This window comes from Lagopus leucura, unplaced genomic scaffold (genome assembly GCF_019238085.1).
Source record: "Lagopus leucura isolate 7727_CA_CO unplaced genomic scaffold, USGS_WTPT01 Super-Scaffold_100266, whole genome shotgun sequence".
NCBI classification, from domain to species: Eukaryota; Metazoa; Chordata; class Aves; order Galliformes; family Phasianidae; genus Lagopus; species Lagopus leucura.
In genome coordinates, this window is record NW_024962336.1 from 244,125 (window position 1) to 268,730 (window position 24,606).

General features: G+C 59.8%; 2 protein-coding genes across 2 annotated transcripts; both read left to right on the forward strand.

The window, feature by feature from the left end:
• The first annotated feature begins 3,832 nt into the window (after positions 1-3,832).
• Positions 3,833-11,132, forward strand: IHH (Indian hedgehog signaling molecule). Its single transcript, XM_042890573.1, is given in 4 exon segments — positions 3,833-4,135; positions 7,787-8,048; positions 10,396-11,009; positions 11,011-11,132. Coding segments are annotated over 4 exon segments (1,227 nt in total). The 3' UTR covers positions 11,059-11,132.
• Positions 11,133-18,112: 6,980 nt separating this feature from the next.
• Positions 18,113-23,911, forward strand: LOC122190564 (motor neuron and pancreas homeobox protein 1-like). Its single transcript, XM_042890606.1, has 3 exons — positions 18,113-18,539; positions 22,740-22,900; positions 23,411-23,911. The coding sequence occupies exons 1-3, from the start codon at positions 18,113-18,115 to the stop codon at positions 23,723-23,725; spliced, it is 903 nt and encodes a 300-aa protein (XP_042746540.1). The 3' UTR covers positions 23,726-23,911.
• Positions 23,912-24,606: the final 695 nt, after the last annotated feature.

Here is a 24,606-nt window from a genome sequence, read left to right on the forward strand (position 1 = left end):
TCCATCCATCCATCCATCCATCCATCCATCCATCCATCCATCCATCCATCCTTCCATCCATTCTTCCCTCCATCCTTCCCTCCATCTCTTCATCATCCATTCCTCCTTCCATCCATTCTTTCCTTCATCTTTCCTTGCATCCCTCGATCATCCCTCCTTCCCTCCTTCCCTCCCTCTATCCTTCAGTCCATCCGTCCATCCGTCCATCCATCCATTCATCCCTCCGTGTATGCATTAACCCTTCCTCTCCTCTCCCAGCTCTTGTCTCCACGTGCTTCCCTTTGAAGCTGGGAAGCCACTCCCATACCCAATCCAGCTCCTAAAATAGCAGCAGGGTCCCGTGCCCCTGCCTGCCCCTGGCTCCCCAGGGCTGGGCTGGCCGCAGGCTCACTGCTTTCTCTCAAGGGCAGCAAGGGGGAAACAAAAACATCCGGAGCAGCCCCTGTGTCTGTAGAAGGGGAATGAAAGGGCCTTTGCAGGGCCATGGCTGGCCAGTCCCAGGGCGAGAGGTTTTTATACTTCCTCTCCAAGGGAGCAGCATGCGGGGTAGAGTGGGTGATGGGAAGGGGAAGCCATGGAGTGGGGATCGTGTGCCTATACCCTTGTGTCCTGCCTTCTCCTGTCTGAGTACAACCCAGGAGCCTTTGGAACAGGCGCCTGTGGGCTGTAGGGCAACGGGGGCTCTGGGGCTCTCTGGGCTTTCCCAACCACATTGCTTTCTCCTGGGTGAAAGAGCTGGGGCTGTGCCCCATCTCCAACATGGGTCAGCACTGCTTGGAGGGCATGAGCTGCAGGCAAGGACCTGCTGCTGAAACACATCCTGTCCCAGGGCATGGGAAGGATGGGCTGCAGGAGCAGAGATGAAAGCAGATCAGAATTGTCAGTGGGAAAAAGAGCTCTGCCAATACCCCCAGCCCCATGGCTCCAGAATGGGGACAAGGTGCCTTCCCGGCCCAGGTTGATGCCAGCTGCGGGGAGTGTCACCTCGCATTGTCCCAGCCTGGCCCGCTGGGGTCTCCTTCCCTGTCCCCACCCCCTCCTCCCTGGAGCCGGCTGGATTTGAGCTTCCGACACACATTAAAGGCCACAAGTTCGGCCTCGGCCTCCATAAATTTGATTCCATAAATATTAGTTTTCGCAGGGTTTAATGAAGCCGTTATGCCGGGCACGGCCCAGCACCCCGACCCGTGCCCTTAATAAGGGCTCTGTGGCCTCGATTAAAGGGACCTTTCAATCGCTGTCAAGTATTTTTAGAAAAGGAAAAGAAAAAAAAAAAAAAAAAGAGATAGGAGAAGAAGACGACCAAGGCAGCGAATAGGGAGAGGAAAATCCCAAACCCAACCAGTGCAAAAATAGAGAAATAGCACCACCTAGACTGCATCTCCCGGCTCCGCCGCCTGCTTGCTCTGCACTGTGCTCTGCTCCGGGCAGCCCTGCGGGGCCTGGTGCCAGCCCAGTGCCAGCCTGGTACCAGCTTGGTATCCACAGGATGCTGATGGCTGGAGGCTGCAGTGCCATTGGTTGAGGGGGTGAAGCCAGAGAGTGGAGGAAAGGGGGACTAGAGCGAGGTGAGGACACAGCCAGGAGGACTGTGTGGGGTTGGTCCTGAAAGTGCCTAAGAGTAGCTGGCGGCTGCAGGAGATGCTGGAAGGTAATTCCTCTCCATGCCCCAGTGCTGCAGCTGCAAACGCCCTTTTCCACCAGTCTCTGGGCAGACAGTCCCCTACACTGGCTGCCCAGCCACACCTGGGGTCCTGCCCCATGTGCCGGCAGGTATACAGGCTGGCACTGGGATATGGATGCTGTGGTCAGTGCTGAGCCCAGTTGATGTCAGTCCCACTGGAAGAGGTTGTGGAGAGCTCAGCAGTGTCCCACCCCACTCCTGGGGTGCTTCCTGGTGGGCTGCTCTTCATATCCAGGCAGTGCTAATGAGCAGGTAACTCTCCCATGTCCCACTTCCCGTGCAGGAGTTGGGCCATGCTGCATGGACATACAGCAGGCTCTGCATCCAGGGGCAGAAGCCTGTCACTTCTTTCCGTGCTCAGAGCTGATGCAGGGTGCTGGGACCACTGGTGCCACAGTCACAACCAAAGTCAGTTCCCTGTTTGCAGCTCTGGGTCTCCAGGGGATATGGATTTTGTTCCAGTGAGGGCAGAACCAGGCTGCTGCCAGTCTGGAGCTGGACAGGGGACAGGCACATGTAATACACATGCTGCAGAGTCTGGCTTTGGATTAGAGAGGCAGGGAGCTGGGACCGCCCCTCCAGCAGGAGTGCAGAGCAGCCTTCAACCTTAGCTCAGGCTCTGCTCCTCCTGTGCCTGCGATGTATGGTGAGCTGTGCCCTTCCTGCAGCCCCAGAGGAAGGCACAAGGAGAGATGCTGTGACAGCTCTCTGCTCTTCCTGCTGACTCCTGTAGGATGCTCTTCTGGAAGAGTCAACCGAGATGTGCAAGTGTTAGGGCTGGGGACCGTAGGTATTGCTTCTTGCTCCATCACATATGGGAGCAGCAGGACACCACGCATCCCAGGTTGTGGCAGGGCTTCGTGCAAGCTCTGACCCTGATGCAGACACCTCTCGGCAACTTTGCTCTGCCTGTATATCCTGCAAAGGAAACAGTCCTCTGGAGCTGCTGGCTAGCAGCATCCCAAACGCACGGGTGCTGCTGGCTGCATCCAAATGCCTGGATGGCTCTGTCTCCATCACCCAGCGCAGACCTGCAGCTATTCCAGCCTGGCCCTCCAGTGTGCCCACCCAAGGGATGTGAGGGGCCATCCCCGCCAAGGCGGTGTGTATAGGGCCATCCCAAGGCACTGCCTCACCTGGGAAGGACATAGGAAACTTGCAGGGGTGCAAGCAGAGTGTGGCCGGACCCCTCCCTGGCATGCAGCTGGGGGAGAACCAGGGGGGCCTCGCGAACCCTCGCTCCTGAAATCAGGGTGTTGTATTTACTTTCCCCTTTTGGCAGCTAGAAGGGGAAGCCCATCCCAGCCCCTCATTGTTGTCTCAGCGAGTTAATCAGATGCCATAATCCTGTTGTGGAAATATCGGGCCTCCCTGGAAACAATGGGGAGCGAGAATATTGTGGTTAAATTTCAACCAGCTGCCTCCCTGCTCTGTTTGATCCCCGCCCGCAGGCCCGGGCCCCTGGCGAGCAGGCGGCGCGGCGGGGGCCGGAGCCCGGGGGTGCCATCTCGTGCCCGGGGGCGTCCCGGGGCGAGGGGCGTCGGGCCGGGCGGACGGCGGGGGCGGCCCCGAGGGGCAGGTGGCGGGGTGGGCTGCGGGGCTCGGCCGGTGGGAGGAGGCTGCGAGCGGCCCGGGGCAGGTTCCGCGGGGAGGAGGCGAGGGAGGGAGGGCGCTGGGAGGCAGGGACACGGGCAGGGTGCGGTCCTGGCGGTTCCCGGTCCCGGATCTCTTCAATTTCCCCTCTCACTCCTGCCCGGGGAGCGGAGGCAGCGGCGGCTCCGGCTCCGGCTCCGACTCCGGCCCCGGCCCCGCAGTGCTGACCGCCAGGGCGCAAACCGCGGGGGGCTCCGGCAGCGCCGAGCCCCGCGCCCCGCGCCCCGCAAGCGGCCGCTCTCCTGCCAAAACAAACGGCCCTTCGCTATTTATTGCCGCCGCCGGGGCACGGCAGCTCAGAGCGGCACGACAGCGGACGGCCGCCGCACCGGGCAGCCGGAGCGCTCCGGGCAGCCGCCGCGCCCGCACCCGCAGCGGCACCTGCGCGCCGCATGGGGAGCCCCGGGGCGGGCGGCGGGAGCGGCGGCCGAGCCTAGCGGGGCCCCCGGAGCCGCCGGTCCCCCTTCGGGCCGCCCCGGGGCCGCCGGGCGCGCCATGAAGCCGGCGCGGCTGCTGCTGCTGCTGAGCGGGTGCGCGCTGCTGCTGGCGCCGGCCGTGCGCGGCTGCGGGCCGGGCAGGGTGGTGGGCAGCCGCCGCCGGCCGCCCCGCAAGCTCATCCCGCTCGCCTACAAGCAGTTCAGCCCCAACGTGCCCGAGAAGACGCTGGGGGCCAGCGGGCGCTACGAGGGCAAGATCGCGCGGAACTCTGAGCGCTTCAAGGAGCTCACGCCCAACTACAACCCCGACATCATCTTCAAGGACGAGGAGAACACCGGCGCCGACCGGCTCATGACCCAGGTACGGCCACGCCGCCGCCCGCTTCTCCCCCCGCGCCGGGTACCTGCGGGCACCGGACTGCCGGCACGGCCCGTTCGTTCGGGCGGGAGGCGGAGACCGGCGCTGCGGCCGCCCCATCCTGCCCCGGGCATCCCGGTGCCGCACGGGCATCCATCTCCCTGCTTCGCCGCGCTGCTCTGCCCCTTCGGTGGGGCTGGGCGCGTCGGAGCCGGAGCCGGCAGCACCCCGGACCCCGAGGTGGCAGCACCCACGGCTGCTACACCGCAAGGTGTGCCTGGTACCCCCGAGCTGCTCGCGTGCTGCACTGCTATCCCCCCGAACCGAGTCCCACTGTCCCCTGGGTTGGCAGTCCCCTGCTCCGCTGTGCCTATCCTATTTGTGCACCTCTGCTCTGCGTACTGGGGGTCACAGCATAAGCTCGTGGAGCCCAGCGTGCTGGCGACGGGTGGGCAGAGCAGCAAGTTTATCCCACTCGCTGTCCTTGTCTCCCGTGCTATACCTCAGTGTTCAGAGTAGGAGGTTCCCTCGTGTTCAGAGTAGGACGGTAAAGGGTGCCTGGCATAGGGCTGCCCCTCCTGGGTATGGAGAAGGGAACAACCTGTTGTTGCAAATGTTCTGCTGTTGCATTCAGCTTCAAAGTGCTCTGAGCCAGTGGGAAGGAGGGGGGTGGACAGAGGACGGCAGTGGGTGGAGGGGGTGATGCTGGACGAAGGTTACTCTGTGTTTTAATATTGCCAGGAGAATGCCTGAGGGTTTCAGGAATGCAGATAAGGAGCCACACGGCCTTGCTATAAGAAACCCGGCCATCGGCCTCAGTGAGGGGTTACAGCCCGAGCGAGCTGCTGGGGGAGGCGGGGAGCAGACAGGTGCCTGCTGCACCCCAGGGCTGGGGATGGGCGTGTGAGCGGGATGGCCCCGGTGGCAGCAGCTGAGCCGGGCTCTGGCCATGGACTCTGCCCGAGGTGCTGGTGACAAGGAGAATAGCGCGGTTGCTGGCTTGACAGTTCTGTTACCCTGTGTGCCCCAAGGGCTGGTCCTCAAGGGCATGGGCTATGGCACAGGGATGTTTTCAGACCAGGGAATGTAGCTGAAGGGTTGAGTCCCCCCTGTAAGTTGCTAATCCCTGGAGCCTGCAGCCCCGATGCAGAACATCTTTGTGCCCAAGGATGCTGAGGAAGCAGTGAGCTCTGCCAGTTGTTGCGACCTAAGGGTACTGCGGGTACCACAGTGTCCTGAGGGTTGTCTCCATTGCTGAGGAGATGGCATGACTTCTGGTAGCTCACTTCCATCCCACGGCCCTCTGGGCTCATCCTGTGCCCCTGGCTGTGGGAGATGCTCCCAGACGTAACAGCTCATGCACCGTGCCCTGCCATGGGCTGGGAAAAGCCATTGACCCAACTCCTCATCCCTTCCCCCAGTGCCCTGGCTTTTACTGCTGTTGACTCACTTCAAACCTGTTTTCTTTCCCCAAGTCCAAGGGTCTGGGTGTCCCAGGCAGCCGGAAGATGCTGCCTGCTTAAGGGGGTGGGTAGAGCTGCTCTCTGCCTGCCTTTACTTTATCGTTTCATCTTCCTCAAGAATTCCAGTGTGTTTGCTCTTGCTGGTCCCACTCGGAGGTGCTGAGATAAGGCTGGAAGCAGAGCTCGCCTCACCTCTCCCCGCAGCCTGGCCCAGGAATGTCCCCAGCCCCCTGCTCCCACCAGTGTCCCCACCCCACATCTCTCCCCATCACCCCTCGCAGTCCCTCATGGTTGGAGACCATCTTTGCAGAGGTGATGAATTGCTCATGTGGAGCTTACGGTGGGACTTTTGGCTTTCTCTGGGATAAACCTCACCTGGGGGCAGATGTAGGGTGACCGTTCTTCTCCTGGCAGTGCTCTGTGCTCGGGGGCGGCTGTGGCTCATTGCATCCCAGTGCTGAGGTGATGGGCGCAGCAGTGTCCCGGGTTTTCCGATGGCTCTGCCCTGACCCGGAGCTGTGTCCTTCCTCCAGTCCTTTCCAAAACGTTTGACTTCTGCTACGGGACGCTATCCTGCTCACAGTCTGGGCATGAGAAAGGAGTGAAGCCAGTGCTGGGTGGCAGAGAGCAGCTCTCCGCTCAGCACAGCCTGACATTCCCAGAGTCTTCTTTTGTCTTGCCCGTCCCTGCCCGCTCCTTGCACATCCCACCTGCTCTCCCTCTCTCTCCCTGTTTGTTACCTCCCGTCGCTCCTCGCCGCCGGTACCTGCGGCCCTCCGGTCCCCTCCTACTCCCTACCCGCTCTGACACCTGCTGGCCACCGAGGGCACAGGCAGGGCCGCCCGGCTCGGGGTTCGGGGACGCCGCCAGCCTGGTGCTGCGCTGCGGGGACACCGCTGGGGACAAGGTGGCTGGTCCCTGGGATGGTAGCAGGCGGCGTCCCGGCGGGGGACAGAAGTTGGAGGGTCTCGGTCTGCGCATGCGTCTCCTGTAGGGAGCACCGGGAAGGTGGAGGGGGACAAGAGGGTCCCAAAGCAGGGGGTGAGGGGACACGTGGAGCAACGCAGTATGACAAGAGGGCCTCCTCACTTCGGCAGGGCACTGCCCCGAACCCTCTCACTGGGGTCCCTGGAGTCCTCGTGTCTGCACAGAGTGGCACCGCGCTGGTGCTTGCTGAGGACAAAAGTCGCTCCCCTCCCTTCTCCTCCCCTCCCCTGGGCACTGTTTGTCCAGCACCTTCCTGCCTTATCTCCCCACGCCCAGGGAGCCACGAGACGAGGGTAGAGGCGCTCCCCTGTCCCATATGGAGCAAAGGCCTGCCGGGCACTGCCCTCCCTGAGGCTCACACCGTGCCAAGAGCAAGTGGAGTTCCCCTGGAGCAGCACCCCAGGATAGGGACAGGTGATGGGGAACAGGGAGAGGGCAAATCTACTGGGACAGCTCCTGCAGTGTGAGGGCCTTTCTGAGCCGCTTGGCACCCAGCAGCAGGTCTGTGGCCTTGCTTCACACTCTCCATGGTGCTCTCATGACCTCAGTGTATTGCTGCCAGTGTGACATTCTGCAGCAGGAGATCCAGCACCGGGCTGTGACTGTATGAAGCATCCCCCACAGTCTGCTTTTAGCCTGCTATCCTGTTGTGTCATTTAATGCTTCCCAGGACTTACCTTGTATGGGACCACATCTGGTCCTTTTTTTTTTTCCTATAGCCCTCACTGTGCAGTCATAGCCCACCCACCCTGTGTTATCCAGAAGCACCTCAGTACCATCCATATCACATTCTCTGCACCTTTTCCGTCTGATCTCCATCCCTCTCACAGTCAGAGAAGGGACCTAAAGCGCAGGCTGTACCTGCCGAGATGGACCAGGTTTGGTCCCCACCATGACACAGCTGCGAGTGGAGCTGCTGTGCTGGGGGAAGTGGACAGGGCTGCATCTCCGAGGGGTGCTTTGGGGTGAGAAAAAAACAGGACAAAGCCAGACAGCTTGCTTGCCTGGCCCCTATGGCCACCAGCTGTGAGTCTTTGAGGACCTGTTGTTGTTCCTCAGCCCTTGTGTAAGGGACATGTGGAAATGGGCTCACCCCATGTGGGCAGGGGATGGGTGAGGTTGTGAGGCTGCCGTGCCCCTGGGGCAGCGATGGAAGCACAGCCCACCCCAAAGCCCTTTACTGACTGTGCCCCCCACCCTGCAGCGCTGCAAGGACCGCCTGAACTCCCTGGCCATTTCTGTCATGAACCAGTGGCCAGGGGTGAAGCTGCGGGTGACAGAGGGCTGGGATGAGGACGGTCACCACTCAGAGGAGTCGCTGCACTACGAGGGCCGAGCCGTGGACATCACGACATCAGACAGGGACCGCAACAAGTATGGCATGCTTGCCCGCCTGGCCGTGGAGGCCGGCTTTGACTGGGTCTACTACGAGTCCAAGGCGCACATCCACTGCTCCGTCAAGTCAGGTAAGGATGGAGAAGACAGCGGGGCTGGGGGACGGCCCCATGCTGCAGCGTGCTGTGGGCCTGACTGGCTGATGGGGTGCTGCTAGGGGATTGCTGTGCCAGGCAGTGGGGCCGGGTGTGAGGCACAGCTCTGCGTTCAGCAGTGCCATGGGGCAAATTCCCTGACAGAGCCCACTCTCTCCACCCTTTTCTCACCCTACACACCCTTTTCTCCCCACGTACCCATCATTGCTGCCTCCCATACCCTTGCAATCCCTCAGTCCCCATCCAGCCCTGCTCTCCGCAGCAGCCAACCCTGGGTTGTCCCATGGCCACTGTGGGACAAGGACGCTCCGGAAAGGTGTCCTGCAATCAGGCCCCTGCTGTGGAGGGATGCTGAGGGCTGCGGGACACTGGGAACAGGACTGAGCGCTGTGCTCGCTGGCGTTGCTCGCTTCTCGGGCGGTGCCGCGAAAAGCGATTCTGCAGGCTATGACGGTGTGGGGTGAGCCGCCGCGGGGACAGGAGCCGTGCCCGGGGTCCCGCACAACCCCCGGCCCCTCCCGGCCGCGCTGGCTGCGTGCGGCAGAGGGCAGCAGCGGCCCACGCACGGCGCGGGGCACCCATGCGGGCTGCCGGGACGCGTCGGGAGAGCTCCGCACCGCTCGTGGGCTTGCGCGTGCGTGGGGACAGCCGCAGCGCCGGGTGCGCCCACGGCCGCGCACACCCGCGGAGCCGGGCTCCCAGCGCACTGTGCCTGTCCTACCGCCCTAGCCCGCGCCCAGCGGCCCGACGCCCCCCGACGGCAGCCGGTCCCCCCGCGCTGATCCCATCCCCGATGCCAGGACGGCCCGCCATGGACGTGGGGCGACCGCGGCGCAGAGAGGGAGCGACGCGGCCCCGCAGCAGAGGGACGAAGCGTGGGCGAAGCGTCGGGGTTCCCCCATCCCGGGGTGCCCCGTGGGGCTGGCCACAGGAGCGGGGCCGGGCTCCGGAGCGAGGACCGTGACCCCGGTGCGTGGGGGCTGGCCTGAGGAGTGGGGCTGTGCCCCTAGAAAAGGACCGAGGCTCTGAGTGCCCCCGGACTGATGGAAGACAGATGCCGCGAGCAGGGCCCCGAGCTCCTGGAGGGCTTTTGGGGGCAGGTCGGAGCCTCATCGCTCACAGCAGCAATCTCCCATGAATGTGGATCCCCCGTATTTATCCCTAAAGCCAAGGAAACCCCGGGGCTGTGTGGCGGAGGCTGTGCAGTGCAGATCCCAACCCCCCAGCGCTGTGTACAGAGGGCAGCCGGGCTGCCTTGTAGTAAATGGCTTTTATTTTTGTACGGATGGCCACGTGGCCTGGTGTATGTATTGTGTCCCTTTGGGTCCCCCTGCACCCGCGCACCCCTCCGTGCCCAGTGCCTGTGCCTCCGCTCCTGTCAGGTGCCCCCATTCTCCTGCCAGCCCCTGCCTGGGGATGTGGGGTGCAGGACTGGGGACTTATCCCTTGCTGGGAACAGGCGCAGAGCAGACACTGCACCTCATCTGAGCAATAAAAGGATTCTGTCCCACAGATGGGTGACTCTCTTCATGGGGCTGGGGGCTGGGGGCTGTGCGATCTTGGGGGAAGACTGCTGGGTTAGGTTGGGAGCAGAGTGGGTTGGGGCTGGATCCTGGGCAAGGTGCCCCAGCGGTGGGAGGATATCACATAGAACATGAGAGGACTGGGAAAGAGGGCTGCTACGGGGGCTGAACACCACACCTTGGAAAGCCAGCGTTCTCTAACTGGGTTGGACAGTGTTCCCTGTCTGACAGCCTGGTGGCTTGTCCTGGCTGTGAGCTGTGACACCTCCCTGCAGCTCAGAGAGGGGGTGCAGGGAGGGTGGAGTGATCAGCAGGCAGGAGGAGGGGGCTGCAGTGTGGGATGGGGACAATATGTAGGGCTGGATGCTGCACCCCACCGCTGCTCCTCGCCGCATCCCTGAGTGGTACCCAGGCAGGCAGGGGACAGGAAGGCAGTTCCCACACACCCTGGGCACACAGTGCAGGGCTTGCAGCTTTATGTGCCTCCCCCGCTGCCTTGAGTGTTCACGCTGCCCTTTGCCCCGGGGCTGCCCTTTGCCCTGGGCGCTCCCTGTGCCAGCAGGTTTGGGGGCCCTGCTTTGCAGAGCAGCGCTGCAGTGGGTCGCAGGCACTGGCAGGTACAGCTCGGTACTCTTGGCAGCGCGGTGGCAGAGGTGGCGCTGTGTGCAGGGAGCTGTGCGCATCGGCAATGCCGGGGCAGCGTTATACTTGCCGGGCAGCACGGGGCCTCCATGCATTGTGGGGTGATGCTAGGGGTCTTGAAGACGGGTAACCCTCTCCTTTGCTCTCTCCCTGTGCAGAGCACTCGGCTGCCGCGAAGACGGGCGGCTGCTTCCCTGGGCGGGCGCTGGCGACGCTGGAGAACGGTGCCCGGACTCCGCTGTGGGCACTGCGGCCAGGCCAGCGGGTGCTGGCGATGGACGGGGCAGGTCGGCCCACCTTCAGCAACTTCGTCGCCTTCCTGGACAAGGAGCCGCGTGCCCTCACCACCTTCCATGTCATCGAGACGCGGCAGCCACCCCGGCGCCTGGCCCTGACGCCCACCCACCTGCTCTTCGTGGCAGACAATGCCTCAACACCTGCCACCCAATTCCGCCCCACCTTCGCCAGCCATGTGCAGCCTGGACACTTCGTGCTGGTGGCGGTGGGCTCAGGGGGGCTGCAGCCCGCCGAAGTGGTGGGGGTGCGGGGTCGGACGGACGTGGGGGCTTATGCCCCGCTGACGCAACACGGAACGCTGGTGGTGGACGACGTGGTGGCCTCATGCTTTGCCCTGGTGCGGGAGCAGCAGTTGGCACAGATGGCGTTCTGGCCACTGCGGCTCTACCACAGCCTGCTAGGGGGACCGGGGGTGCAGGGTGACGGTGTGCACTGGTACTCAGGGCTGCTCTACCGCTTGGGCAGGATGCTGCTGCCCCCCCGACAGCTTCCACCCACTGGGGGTGCCCCAGGCCCAGAGCTGAGGGTGTGCCGGCAGAGGAGGTGGCAGTGCGGTGACCCACCCCCAGCTGTGCCCACATTGGGCTGGGGGGGCTGCATCCACACCCAAGCTGTGGGGGCTTCGCCCTGCACATCCCCTCCTCGCCCCTTTGCTGGTGGGATCCACATGCTGCTATTTGTGTGTGTGCGTGCGATGTGCGTGTGTGTGTGCAGGGCTGGGGAGTGGGGACCAGAGGTTGTACCCAGGGCTCCTGGTAGCTGCAGCTCTATGGGGAGGCTTGGGGAGGGAGCTCTGGGTGCTTTGTGGGGTGATGCCATTCCCATCCCTGGATTGTGGCAGCTGGAAGGAAGGGAATGTGGGTACTGGGACCAACAGAGAGGCACACCCAAACCAGTGCCTTGTATGGAAAGGATGGCGTGGATGTGGCACAAGACCCATGACTTGGTTGCGTGGGTGCTGCCAGGGCAGCAGGCTTGGAAACAGGACCCAAAGGCAGCACCACAGCCATCCTGACTGCAGGGACAGTGTAATAGCATGGGGGAGCTGCTCTGGGATTGCATCCCGGGGATGCAGCCCTGCAGGAGCAGCACAGAGGAAGCATCTCCCTCCTCGCCTCCCCCAGGCTCAGCCCCAGATCCCTGCATTTGCACCCAATGCTATAAACCCCCCAGGTGCTGCCCTCCCACCCCAGCACCCCACACCCTCAGGGTATCTCATTGCTGCTTGCCCGCTCTGGAGGCCTGGGGGGTCCCATCAGAGCCGCAGCCACAGTCACACATCTTTCTTTATTTATTTATCTGCTCTTTGTATGTACCATAGCCGAGAGGCACCATGGGCGCGTGCAGGGTAAGAGGGGAACGGGAGGGTTGGGCAAGCTGGTTTATTTGGGAGGGGGGATTATTATTATTTTTTTTTTTTTAATGAAAAGCAGAAATTATTTAAAGATTATTTTAAAGCACAGTTTTGATTGTGATTGTTGTCCAGGGTGAAGCAAGCTGACAGCAGGTGTACTTTTGTCTCTTCACTGGATGTACCTTTCCTGGTCGGGGACATGGCCCAATAAATCTGTCATCTTTCAGGAGGGTACTGTGAGCTGTGGTGTGGGGGGAGCCAGCCCCATGATGGGTGCAATGTGGTCAGCCTGCAGCCCCCAGGGTGAGCAAAGCATGCTGAGTTGGGCTGGCAGCTCTGGGAGAGAGATGCTCTATGTAGGGTACACCTAAGCTGATGGGATCCCCTCTCCATCCCACCCCATGCCCCGTGCTCACTGCGGGGACCATCCCAGCAGTTCCTCATTCCTGCCCTGCCCATACCTGTCTGTCTGTGCACCCCTGCCCATATCCACCGCATATCCCTGCCTCGATCCCATAGGGGAGTTGGAGCAGGGTTTTTCCCGAGACCCCATAGCACAGTGAGTGTACAGCAATCCAATGGCAACGTCTGATTTAAGGGCTCTATGAGGCAGCATGGCTAATTTAATTAGGTTCTTATTACAGGGAAGGACAAATTGGTCCCCGGAGGGCCCTGGGGTCAGGCCTTGGAGAGGCGCTTTATGGAGTGAGATTTCAATCAGGGGCTGCATGACGGGAGCCTGAGGCGGGAGCTGTGGGGCAGAGGAGACACCCTGGCCATGCTTTCCCCCCCATCTCAGCACCAGCCCAGTGCTGAGCCTGACTCCTCCTGTGCCTGTTGTGCCCTGTGGTTCTGTGGGCATTGCCAAACCAGATGGGTATCGGTGGGCATGGTGGAAATGGTCTTTGCCCCTTTAGAGGATGCTGTGAGTACAGGGGGCTGCCTAAGGAGGTCCCACCTCCCATAGGGTGGGAGCAGGGAAGTGTGGGGAGGGTCCCAGATCATGGCAGCAAGGGGAAGGGAGGGGATCCAGAAATAGGATTTTGGATTATTTCTCCTCCTGAAGCCCCATGTGCTCCTCCATAGCTGCATATAGCCCCATGGCAAGGACAGTGAGGACAAAACGATGCCAGTTCTGGTGGTGGGGTCCCACTGGTGCCCTGTTCCATCCCATGCCGCTGCTTGGTGATGGATGGGGATGCCGGTGGGTGGCCGGCAGAAGGGCCGGGTCGGGGAGGGTACCACAATGGCTGTCTCCCCATCAATTTGTCCACATTACCATATGAATTGTGGGCGGGGGAGAGAGGAAGAGCATGTGGCGGTGGGGGAACCCCCCCCACACGTCGCCATCTGGGACATCACGGCCGTTCCACACCCATCCAGCACTGACTGAGCACCTTAACCCCCTCCCGGCCCCACATCAGGGGAGGAGAGGTCCCACCCCCTATTCAAAGCCTTGAAAAGGATACAAGGCCAGACGATGTTAACAAGAGTGGGGGGCAGCCCCTTCCCCGGCCCTCCCGTCTGTCCCTCTCTCCAGAGCCTTCTGCTGCGGCCGTGCTCCCATCCCAGCCCAGCACTGGGCTCCCAGTGGGGTTCGGGAGCCATTGCCATAGGGAAGAAGTGAGCACCCCACAAGCATCTTCTGCTTGTGGGACAAGAGTGGGGCCGAGTTCCCATGCAGGGGGATCTCAGGGTAAGAAGGGGTTCATCCCCCCCCAGCACCACCGGATGCTGCAGCTCCAGTCTGCTCCAGCCTCCAATCTCACTTCCATTAGCTTAATTTCTCTTAATGACTTTTTGGAGCACTGCAGCTGCAGGGGCAGGACCCTGATCTCTGCAGCACTGTTCGTGCCACTCTGCCCTTTTCCCCACGGCTGTGGGGTACGCAGGACAGCGGGACACACTGTGCGAGCATGCGGGATGAGGAAGGCTTTAATCAGGACCCTTTCCTTAATAAATCACCCCATGCCCTCCCTCCCGCTCTAATAACTGGGCCCCACCACCACAACAATGCACCTAATGGAACGATTTATTTTCATAATGGTGCTGGTGGGGAGAAGGGGTGGCCAGGGCGGAGACAGCACGCTCTGGGGCAGGAGTTTCTAATTAGTGAATGAAATTTGATGTAAAGCTGGAGGAAGATGGATTTGCTGCTTGACAAGGGGCCTTTCAGCTCATCAAATGTGCCCAAACAGGGAGGTAAATTAAATTATTTCTAATCCTTTGCTAACCTCTAGGGAGCCACCCCACCTCCTCCTCGCCAGCAAAGGGTGGGACTGCTCCTGAGCTGAGGAGGTGCTGACAGACTGCACCTGAGGGGAAGGGATCAGAGTCTGTGAAGGGATGGGCATGGTGGAGTGGGATGGGGTGGGATGGGGATAGTGGGATGAGGTGGGTTGCATTGAGATGGGATGCAATAGGATGGGATGGATGCGATGGGTTGGATGCAATGAGATGGGATGAGATGAAGTGGGATGGAGTGGGCTGCCAGAGGTTTTGCAGGGAGGACGGGGAAGGCAAAGGTGGTGGCAGAGGGTAGAGCTGCAAATGCTCAATAAGTAATCAAATGATGATCTTGGTCCAAGCCCCCCATCCATGCTCATCATCCCAAAGAGAGCTGGAGCAGGGCTGAAATGCAGCCAGCAGTAAGGCATTGGCATCTGAAGCCTCCAGGGCATTGGATTTTGAGGAGGTGACTGATCCTGAAGAAGGTGAAGGGGATGTTTGGGCACAGAGACCGTGCACATAGTAGTCCCAGCACAGAATGTGGGCAATGTGGGAACAGAGGGGCTGTGTCTTATTGCAGAGGGGGCTCCGCAGCAGCAATGGGGGCTGGCGCTGGGAACAGGCGCAGAGCGATCTGTGCTGAGCCAACACTCCAGGAATTTAATTTGTTTAATATATTCCCTGGGAAAGAAGAAAATAAATAAGTGGCACCTTGTGCGCCCCCATGGCTCACTCTCACAACAGAGGTGTCAGCTTAACGAGCCGAAGCCCTCAGCCTGATTAACCAGCCACTGTTCCCGCTAATAGGGAGCCACCGAGCAGCATGATTGATGTAAGGGAGCATTATCCCAGCAGCATGCTGCTGCAAGAAGGTGCTGTACCTCAGCACCTTGCTCCTGCCCAGACACAGGTCAAGGGCAGAGATGGCTCCCAGCTCCCTGGGGCAGATACCCCCGCCTCACTGCTCTGCCAGGCCAGACTTTGGGACCGCGTGGCTGAGTGCTGGGTCTTGGCTGTGCTCTTCTCTGAGGCCACTTGGGGACACTGAGGCACAGGGATGGTGACAACCCAGGTGCTTGGCAGCTTTAATCTGCGGACCCCCTGCCACACCACTTTGTCCCATCCATTCCTCACTCAGCCACTTCTGCAGACCTGGAAAGGTCCTCCTTGCCCATCCTTTCATCTGTCCCCCCTCAATAGGTGCCCTGGGCGTCATTGCAGAGACATCACCCGTCCCTGCTGTCCCTGCCCCGTGCCATTGCCACCCCCTGCTTTGGGGAAGGGTTAATCAGCAGCCAGCGAGACAAGGTAATAAATGGCTGTTATCTCGTTAATGAGCTGACATTAATTAGAGCCCAAGGTCCTGGGAGGAGCAGCTGATTTATCCAGTCACCCTGGGAGCAGGTTAGGAGCTGACTCCATGGAAAGCCCATTAGAGGGGAGGAGATGAGGCTGTGCTGGGGGGTCACAGTGTGCTGCACCCTCAGCCCAGCCCTGGTTCCCTTCCCTCCGAGTGAGCAGCTCCAGCCCCACAGGATCAAAGCAAAGGATCCTGGAGCTGACAGGATACTTCCCACCTTCCTGAATGATGCCAGGCTCTTAGATACAAAGCCTTCCTCCTAGAAGCCAAATCCTGGGAGACAGCTACCAAGCTGCTGGGGACCCTGAGCTGCCCATGCTAGGGCTCCCACTGCTGCAGAATTGATTAAAAGCTACTATCCCCTTGGTTAACATGCCTAGGCCACCCACAGGTGACTTCTGGTCTGTTCATTTTGTCACAAATCACTGCGGGGATGGCGGTTTGTTTACATTCCCCATCGGCCTCCTGCAGCTTCCCAGAGCCCAGAGATAGGGGCAGTAGTTGATGGCTGGGGCTCCCATGAAACCAAGGGCAACCCAGTCAACCACACAACTCTGTCAGCAGGGCTTGGTGGTCTATGGCTAACCAAAACAGCAGGTTAGGTGCAAATTGAGACACAGTCTTGTCTGTGCCTGGTGTCTGGGATAGACTTGATCCTGGGAAAGTGGGAGTGTGGTCTTCGCTGGCAGTTCTTTATCAGGTTGTGGATTTTCCTCGGCTCCCTTGGCTTTGATCTTGCAGAGGGGTGTTATGTTGCTGCCCAAGGTGATGGCAAGGAAATGGCAGGGCTGTAAAACTGAACTACGCTCCTAGATGCTCCCCTGGCCCCCGTGGCTTGCTTCTGAGAGCTACAGCACTGATGATAGATGGTTGGATGTGAGCTGCTCTATGCAACATTGTGGGTTCCTACAGATTTTAATGCTCATGAGCACCAGAGCTGGGTGTCCATATGGATGTTTGCTCTTCTAGTTTTTGTTTTGCTGCTTGACCTCTCTCAGGAGGAAGTTGCATGGAGATGATCTTCTGAACTGGGGCCATTTCCTCTGGCAGTGCTCCTCTGCAGCTCCCTACACACAGAGCGTGAGGTCAAGATGTTTGTGGCTGAGATCCTGGGGTCTGTGACCTGAGCTTGGTGCTCAGGCTGCCACGGCTCCTGTGTGAAGACCCTCCTGCATAGGGAGGGCATGGGGCAGAGGTAAAGGGCCAAGCCACAGCTTTCGTTCTCTTATTGCAATCCTCAGATCTAGTTAGCAACCAGGTGAGCTGTCACCAGAGGAGCTGATGAATGGGGAAGCGAGTTCCCTCCTTCCTGATGCGGGAAATGAAGCTAATCAGAGCTCGGACACCTTAATCCAGCTCTGATCTGATTAATGCCCCTAAAGACTGTGAACTCATCAGCACCCCAGCATCTATCACTGCCTGCATCCCGCCCCTTCTGCTGGGCTCTCCTGGCTCTGCTCTCCTCCCCGTGTGCTGGGTGCCCTCCTGGGAATGGATGTTGTGTAGCTGTTCCCATATAGGAATTTGGGTATGGAGTGATCTTGTGCAACAGAAGGAGGAAGTTGTCCCATCCATCATGGGACCTTTGGACCTTGGTGGTGTGGGTGCAGGGAGCTCAGTGGGCTCCATTCCAGGCAGGAGGGGCTCAAGAAGAGAAACCCTTGGGGCTGCTGAGCAGAGGAGGGTGGGGGAAGTCCCTTGTGCCCCTGTCTTCCTGCTCTATGGAGCCTTAGACACAGGATGCAGGGGTGCAGGCCCATCTCTTGCTCTAAAATCTCAGGGGATTCAGCAGAAAAAAAGGTGAAGGGGAAAGAAACACAGAGATGGGAGCTCCCTTTAGCTGTTAGAATATTTAAGTTGGGCTATAGCAGCCGCCTCTTCTATCTTCCAATGGACCCTTGGCTGGACACAAGCTTGTCCTACTGTATGGGTTTGATGCAAAAGGGTGGGACCCAGGTATAAGGGTGGGACCCAGGGATAGACAGGCACAGATCTGCTCACAGATGTTCTGCCTCTCCCCAAAGGCCAGAGCCAGTGGGTCTGGGCCAGTTCTGCTCCTGCTCACCCACCTGTACAAGAGCATCCAAGGTTTTCTTCTCCGCTTGTCTCTGGTGCCTTCATCCGGAGAAGACCAAACTGGGCAAATAAATAAAAATCTGCCCATGGGCGCCTGCTCCATGGGCTTCTTGGGCAGAGAGATGATGCTGGTCGGTGGCCTCTGTGTGCAGCCAGCTCGGGTCCGCTGATGTCCTTGTGTCAAAGAGGTGTAAAGTGGAACGGCACGAGGTGTGAAGAGCAGGATCGGGCCCCGGGGTGTGCCGAGGGGCTGCGGAAGCCGGGGGAGGGAGGCCGGGCCGACGGGGGGGGCCGGCGGGGAGCCAATAGGGAGCTGGGGCAGGTGGAGGGGGGGGTTAAAACCCCCCCGTCGGCGGCGGGCAAGCGAGTGCCCGGGAGGAGGAGCGGAGAGGAGGGCTGCCCCTGAGGGCAGCCCCGCGGAGCGCGGCGCGGCGGGACCCCGCGAGTGAATGCCCGCCGGTGCCGGGGTGGTCCGGGGCTGCCCGGCCGGGCGCTGCCCTGGCAGCAGAGCGGCGGGAGGAGGCACGCTGTGTTTCCCCGGGGGGGGGCCGGCCGGGCCATGCACAAATCCATGGAGAAGTCCCAAAACTTCCGCATCGAGGCGCTCCTGGCTGAGGAGCCGCCGCGGAGCGCCTCTCCTCCGGGGCTCAGCCCCGCAGGCAGCCCCGGCCCCGCCGGCCGCACCGACACCCCGTCACCTCGAGCTCCCCAGGCTGCCGCCCCCCTCGGCCCGGCCGGCTTCGTCCCCAAACCCGGCTTGCTGCACCTCCCCGGCCCCGGGCTGGGCACCCTGCCGGCCCTCTACCCGCCTGCCGTGTACCCGCTGCCGGCCCTGGGGGGCCAGCACCCCGCTTTCGCCTACACCGCCTTCCCACAGCTGCCGCCGCCCGGCGCCGATCACCTGAAGGCGGCAGTTACCAGTTCCTTCCCGCTAGAGCAGTGGATCCGAGCTGGGATGCTGGTGCCGAGGCTCTCCGACTTCCACGGTGAGTGAGCCGGGAGTGGGGAGAGATCCTCCCGTCGGGCGGGACGGGGCCGGGGGCTGAGGTTCCTCGGGGACACACCGGCGTGGATCGGGAGCACCAGTCCTAGCCCCGGGACCGTGCCGGTCCCGATGCCCGCAGAGCGCGGCAGTTCTTAGGGGAGCTTCGGAGGGGGGCTTCCGGGCCGCCATCCGACAGCCGCGGGCTCGTTGGGCTCCGCCGCTGCGAGATGGAAACGAAAAGACGAAAGCGGGGAGACCAGCCTGCACCTCGAAACGAATAAATGCCACCCGGAGTGGTTGGGAACGAAGCCCCGCTTTCTGGTGCGATAGTGGTAGGGAGGGATGAGCGGCTGGAAGCGGCCGGAGCGAGCCTGGGCAGCACTGGAAGTCGCTCCGTGCTCTGTCCCTCGGCAAAGAGGGGTTCTGTCATTGGCACCACAGCGGGGTCATCCGGTGCTGCCCTGCGCTGGGTGAGTGGGGGCCCGGACACCCAGATGGCGCAAGGGGACACTTGGCAGTGGGCTGCCAACAGAAAGGCGGGGGGGTTGTCAGGTTCTTAAAAACCTGGGAGCCGTTTACAGACAGGGAAAAAAGAATGAGAAAAAAAAAAAAAAAAAAAAAAAAAAAAGTATGTTCAGATAAGTCTGTTAATTAATAAGCTGGCTGGGTGAATAATAGCACAAAAGTGGAGAAATATTATGAATCGACCCATTCTTTGCTGCTTCCTCAAGTTACATCAGATTGAAGGGAAAAAGACTGTTCCCTTCCTGCAGTGGTTCTCCCTTGCCCCACGTTCTGCCCCAGGTTCTGCCCCATCCCCAGGCTGTGGGATGGGGCAGACTCTGAAGTGGTCGTGACACTGAGGAGAGCAAAGCTGTGCCTTTGGTTCTATGGGCTGCATCCCCTAGGAGTGTCAGTGACAGAAGGAAAAATAATCTGTCATTGCTGGGTGAAGCACCTTCACCTTCCTGCACCTTCCTGCTCCTCTGCAGAGTCCAAATTGGTGCATCTCAGCATCCACATAATTTCATGTATGGCTGTGTTTCACCAGAGTAGGTTCCCACACTGTCCCTGCACTCTGAGCTCAGCTTCTGCCTGGGATAACGTGGGCAGTTTCCATCCTGAGTGCTTTCAGGGTTTCTTCTGAATTCCTTCCAAGCAGCCCCTCTGTCAGAGCATGGAGACCAAGGCTGGATGCAGATTAGGAGCTGAAGCCTCCCGGTAGGAGACAGATGAAGCACTGAGTCTGCAGCCAGTCTACATGCCTGTGCCTCCTCATAGACATTGCTCCTGACTTGGGACCTGTGCTCATCCTGGGGTTCTGGGCATCCTGCCCCCTTGGTTCCTGTGTCCTGTTCTTTCTGCCATATAGGCACTGTGGCCAGAGCCTGGCCCTCATTCTCTACTAGCTCATTCATCTTCTCCTTGTCCCATTCCATTGGAATCATTTGAGATCTCAAGGTTTTCTCCAGCTCTTAAGGGCTTGCTGCAAGTTTCAAAAGGTCTCTTTCCAGCATGTCTTCTCCTGTTCCTGGGTCCTGCCCAAGCACTCAGCCCATGGATGGACAGATGTACTGCCTGGCTGATGCTTCCAGAGGCTGAGCACAGATTTCCATGCTGCTGCTTGTGGCCATGTGTATCTCTCTGGGTAGAAGTGGGCAGACACCTGGGAGAGACCCATCTGGAAGCCTCCTTGGGCTTGTTTTGGGGTACTCCAAGGGAGCTCACTTTGTTCTGTGTTCTTAGGAGATTCCAGGCCTGAACCATGAATGGTTTCCTCCTTTGTCTGCACATGGAGGTGTTGTACAGGCATGATGTGGTTTGGTCCCTGGAGAAGGAGCAGGACAGCCTCTAAGCTGGAGCAGCTGTGGGATGCATTGCATGTGCTTGCTCCGCTCTCATCTGCATGTGTTGTGGGGTTGGGGTGCAAGGCACTGGGTAGGTGGCTCGAGGCAGTTGGTCCCTGCATGTGGCTACTCAGAGAAGCACTCCTGCTGTTGTATCTGTGGTGCCTTCCCTACCAGCCACTGTTGCAGGGGCCTCTACTACTGCAATGCGGAGTGAGATGCTGGTGGAAAGCTCTGCATGCAGGAGCAAGAAGGTCTTGGATCCTCTGCTGCCAGCCTGGGTCCCTGTCCCCAGGGCTCAGACCCCCTGTGGCTTCCTGTCCATCCCCCCAAACTGCACAGAGGGAGCTTTAGGTGCTGGTGTGCTGCATGCATCAATGGAAGCTGTGCGTTATTTGCCCTAGCTTGCAGAGTAGTGGGAGCAGAGAGCAGACAGCTGCTCTGGCAGAGATTTGTAGGAGCAGAGTGCAGTGATGCACAGCTACAGGATGGGAGATGCAGGAAGAGCATAGGGCTGCCTGCTGGGACTGGTGCTTGGGTGCGTGCCTGGGGACAGACTGCATAATGGGGCTGTGGGCTCTGCTCCACTCAAGGCTCTTGTGTCAGCAATGGGGAAACAGGGAGCAGCAGGTTTGGGATGTGCCCTTATGCTGTCCCACAGAAAGCAGGCAGAGCTGCTGGCAATGGCTGTGACACTGGTGGGACCACCTGTCCTCCCAGCCCTGACATCTGGAGGAACACCTCCGATGCTGGCTGGTGCTCATTTCCTCTCCTTTATCTGCCAGCCCACAAAGCTAAGTGAGGTATAGCTAAACAAAACAAATTAAAACCAAGTGGGTTAATAGCAACCTTGGATTAGCTTTGTTATCAGGTAGATAGAACCGTAACAAATAAACCAATAATTCTTTATAAGCTTTATCTAACTAGCCAGGAGGTAGCTATCTCACAGAACTGGGCTTGGGGACGTTGCTCCAGGGCAATCAATTTCTTCACTGGTGTTGCAGCCAGATGCTGGACACCCATCAGTGGATTCTGATCCAGCCAAGCTGAAGGGGGACTGAGGCAATCTCTGATCCTCGGGGAGATGTCTGGGCAGAGAGAATCCCTTTTCAAGCAAATGTGTGATGCTGAGGCAGTTGTTGGTCTTTTTAGGGGAGAGCCTCCCTGAAGTGTTCCTTTTCCTATGGGATGGTGGTGGGGTTGGAGATATTCACAGCTCGGCTGGCAGAGACCTGGAGGATGCTGTCTGTTCCCTGTGGAGGACATCCCAGAGTGGGCTGAGTTGTGGGCTGGTTGGTGGCTTGGAGTGCATGTCAACAACAGAGGGATTTTAGGGTTGGGTTGGGTTTGGTTTTGCCAGCAGTGAGTGGGGTAGGAGGCAGCATGGACTTCTAGGGATGTTACAGTCTGTGATGGTCACCATTGTGCAGAGCATGGACTGGAGACGCTAAGGTGGAGTGACAGACAGAGGGACCATATTCCAGCAGCCAGTCATTTGGGTTACATTCCACTGGTGTTTATGAGCCCCGGCTCTGCTTGTTTGACCCGTCCCACCCTGTGCCCAGGTACCCAGGATCAAACCCAGATGGCGCTCGGTTAATGCCCCTTCATAAATTCCTGCGCTATGCGTCACCACCGTGTTTGTGCAGGGCTCGGGGGGCACTCTGAGATGGGCAGGTCTGGATCAAAGCTGGAATCTGTGGGAGATAACGTTGGTGGGTGCACTGTGCCCTGCAATGAGGGCGAGCCCCTCCGACAGCCCTGCCCTGTGCTGTCCCCAAGTGAGGCATGACTGTGGGGCTCCATCTCACACCACACACTCTGTCTTCCATATGTTCTGGCTGGGGAGCAATTCCCTGCTCAGACGAGCTGGGGAGCAGTGGGACTCTGCAGCTGGAGTGTGGGATGTGGTGAGGGTCTCTCTGTGCCTCTCCAGCCCTTTACTCCCAGCTGCAAACCTGTGTGTTTGGTTGCTGCTGCGGTGCTGGGAGAAGCAGTAAAGCTGAACGCGCTGGGGACAACAAAGCGAGCAGACAGGAGATAAGCAGGGATCAAACACGGCGCAGAGCCACCCCACGCAGGCTGCTCAAAGGCCTCTTTGTTCCTCCTGCTCCGGGCCGGTGATGATAGCAGCCCGGTGAGGGAACCCTCGGCGGTTGGGCAGACACCTGTGCGTCCCTGCAATAAAAAGCAGCGTTAATTTCAGCCACGGGACTGATCCTGCTTGCACACCAAGGGCTGATAACATATCTTGGCGGCAATAAAGCCATAGTTGGGTGGGAGGCGATGGAGGAGGGCAGGCAGAGGGCTGTTCCCTGCTGTCTCCTGACCCTGTGTGTGCGTGTGCCCCGCAGCCACCCCGCAGTCTGCCTTGATGGGGAAGTGCCGCCGGCCCCGCACCGCCTTCACCAGCCAGCAGCTGCTGGAGCTGGAGAACCAGTTCAAGCTCAACAAGTATCTGTCCAGGCCCAAGCGCTTTGAGGTGGCCACGTCGCTGATGCTCACTGAGACGCAGGTACCTCGGGATGGGGGCAGAGGACTGCTGGGGATGTGGGATGGGAAGTCAGGGCAGTGCTGATGTCCCTCCCTTGGCTGCCAGCAGCCCCACTGGCACCCCCTTCCTGGGCAGAGCTGCCCGATGAGATCCAGGCCCTTCCCTTGCTAAGGCCACCCCAGAAACCTCGTTCCACCCACCATTGCATTGCGGAGTCTCTCCTCATCTCTCCCTGCACTGTGGGTGAGGGCTTCTCGTGGGGTTAAAAGACCTCTTTTAATGTCCCTGTACACATGTGGTGACATTCTGAGGACTTGGTCCCCTCTGTCTCCTACCCCTCCATGCCAGTGTGGGACAGGGACAGCCCCTGGGACCTTCCAGAGCAAAAGCACTGCAGGATGCTACAGCAAGGGCAGTCCAGGGGTGCTTCGATGCAGGGAAGGCTATGGGGTGAGTGGGTATGGGTTGGGGCGGGAGGAGTGCTGATGGGTACCCATGGCTGTGGTGTGATGGCTGCTCCCTCCTGAGCAGGTGAAGATCTGGTTCCAGAATCGCCGCATGAAGTGGAAGCGGAGCCGCAAAGCCAAGGAGCAGGGGATGGCAGTGGAGCCCGAGAAGCCACGGGGGCTTGGCAAAGCTGATGAGAGCCTGCTGCCCAGCCAGCCCCAGGGACAGGCTGGTGACAGCCCCGAGTTTGTGGGGTGCAGCCCCGGATCGGGCTTCCTGCGCCGCAGCGCTGAGCTGGGCTACGGCCCCGACTCTTCCTGTTCAGGGGGAGAGGAGGATGAGGAAGAGGAGGACGATGAGATGGGCACTGCAGAGAGGAAGATGGGCTCTGTGTTGTGAAGAGGGTCCAGGCTGAGGAGTTGGAGGCCTCTTGGCTGGCAGACTGTGCCCATGTACAGCACGGGGCTGAGAGGAGCCTGCCCTCCCTTTAACTTATGTGTGTTTGGAGTCTATTTAATGTGTAATTATTCCTGTGTGTATTTGGGGGTTTCCCCACATCCCTCCCCTATAAAGCTGTTGTCCGGATGCCTCTGCTTTTCCTTAGGGGGTGGAGCACTGCTTCTCCTGCCCCTGTGCTGCCCTGTCAGTGTCTTGCTTGGGAACAGTGCCAGGGTCTTCTTTAGCTGCAAACTGCCCCTTCCTGATGGCAGGGCCATGACCCCCCTTCCATTCTACCCTTCCCCTGGGTGGTAGGGAAGGATGGTGTACAGCATGCATGCCTGTTGCTTCTCCACTGTGGTCTGTGCTCTGCTGGGCTGCCTGTAGGCAGGGCAGCAGTGGCACCAGCAGCTCTCTAGACACCCAGCCTCCCTGTGTGGCACCGTACTTGTCCCATGGTGATGTCTGATCCACTCTCAGCCCCATTCTATGATTCTCTGAGGACTGTGCTTGTTCTGTCTAGGCTTGGATCAGCTCATGGTAATGGGATGACAACAGCCACCCTCTACTGCCTCCCTAGGAGCCATGGGTTAAGCCATGACACATAAGCAAGCAGGGCTTCCCTTTTCCTTGGGATGCTAAAGGGTTCTGGCAGACCCTATATATAGGAGTGTGTGTGTATACATGTATATACATAATCCTTCCCCTATATACCTGTCAGTGCTTCCTTAGGAGATGCTGTGACAGCAACACAGGTGGAGAACCAGGGGCTGGGGACAGAGGGAAGGGTAAGAGGAGTGCAGGAGTGGGCAGTTGTGCTGTGTGGGGGCACAGTGACCCTC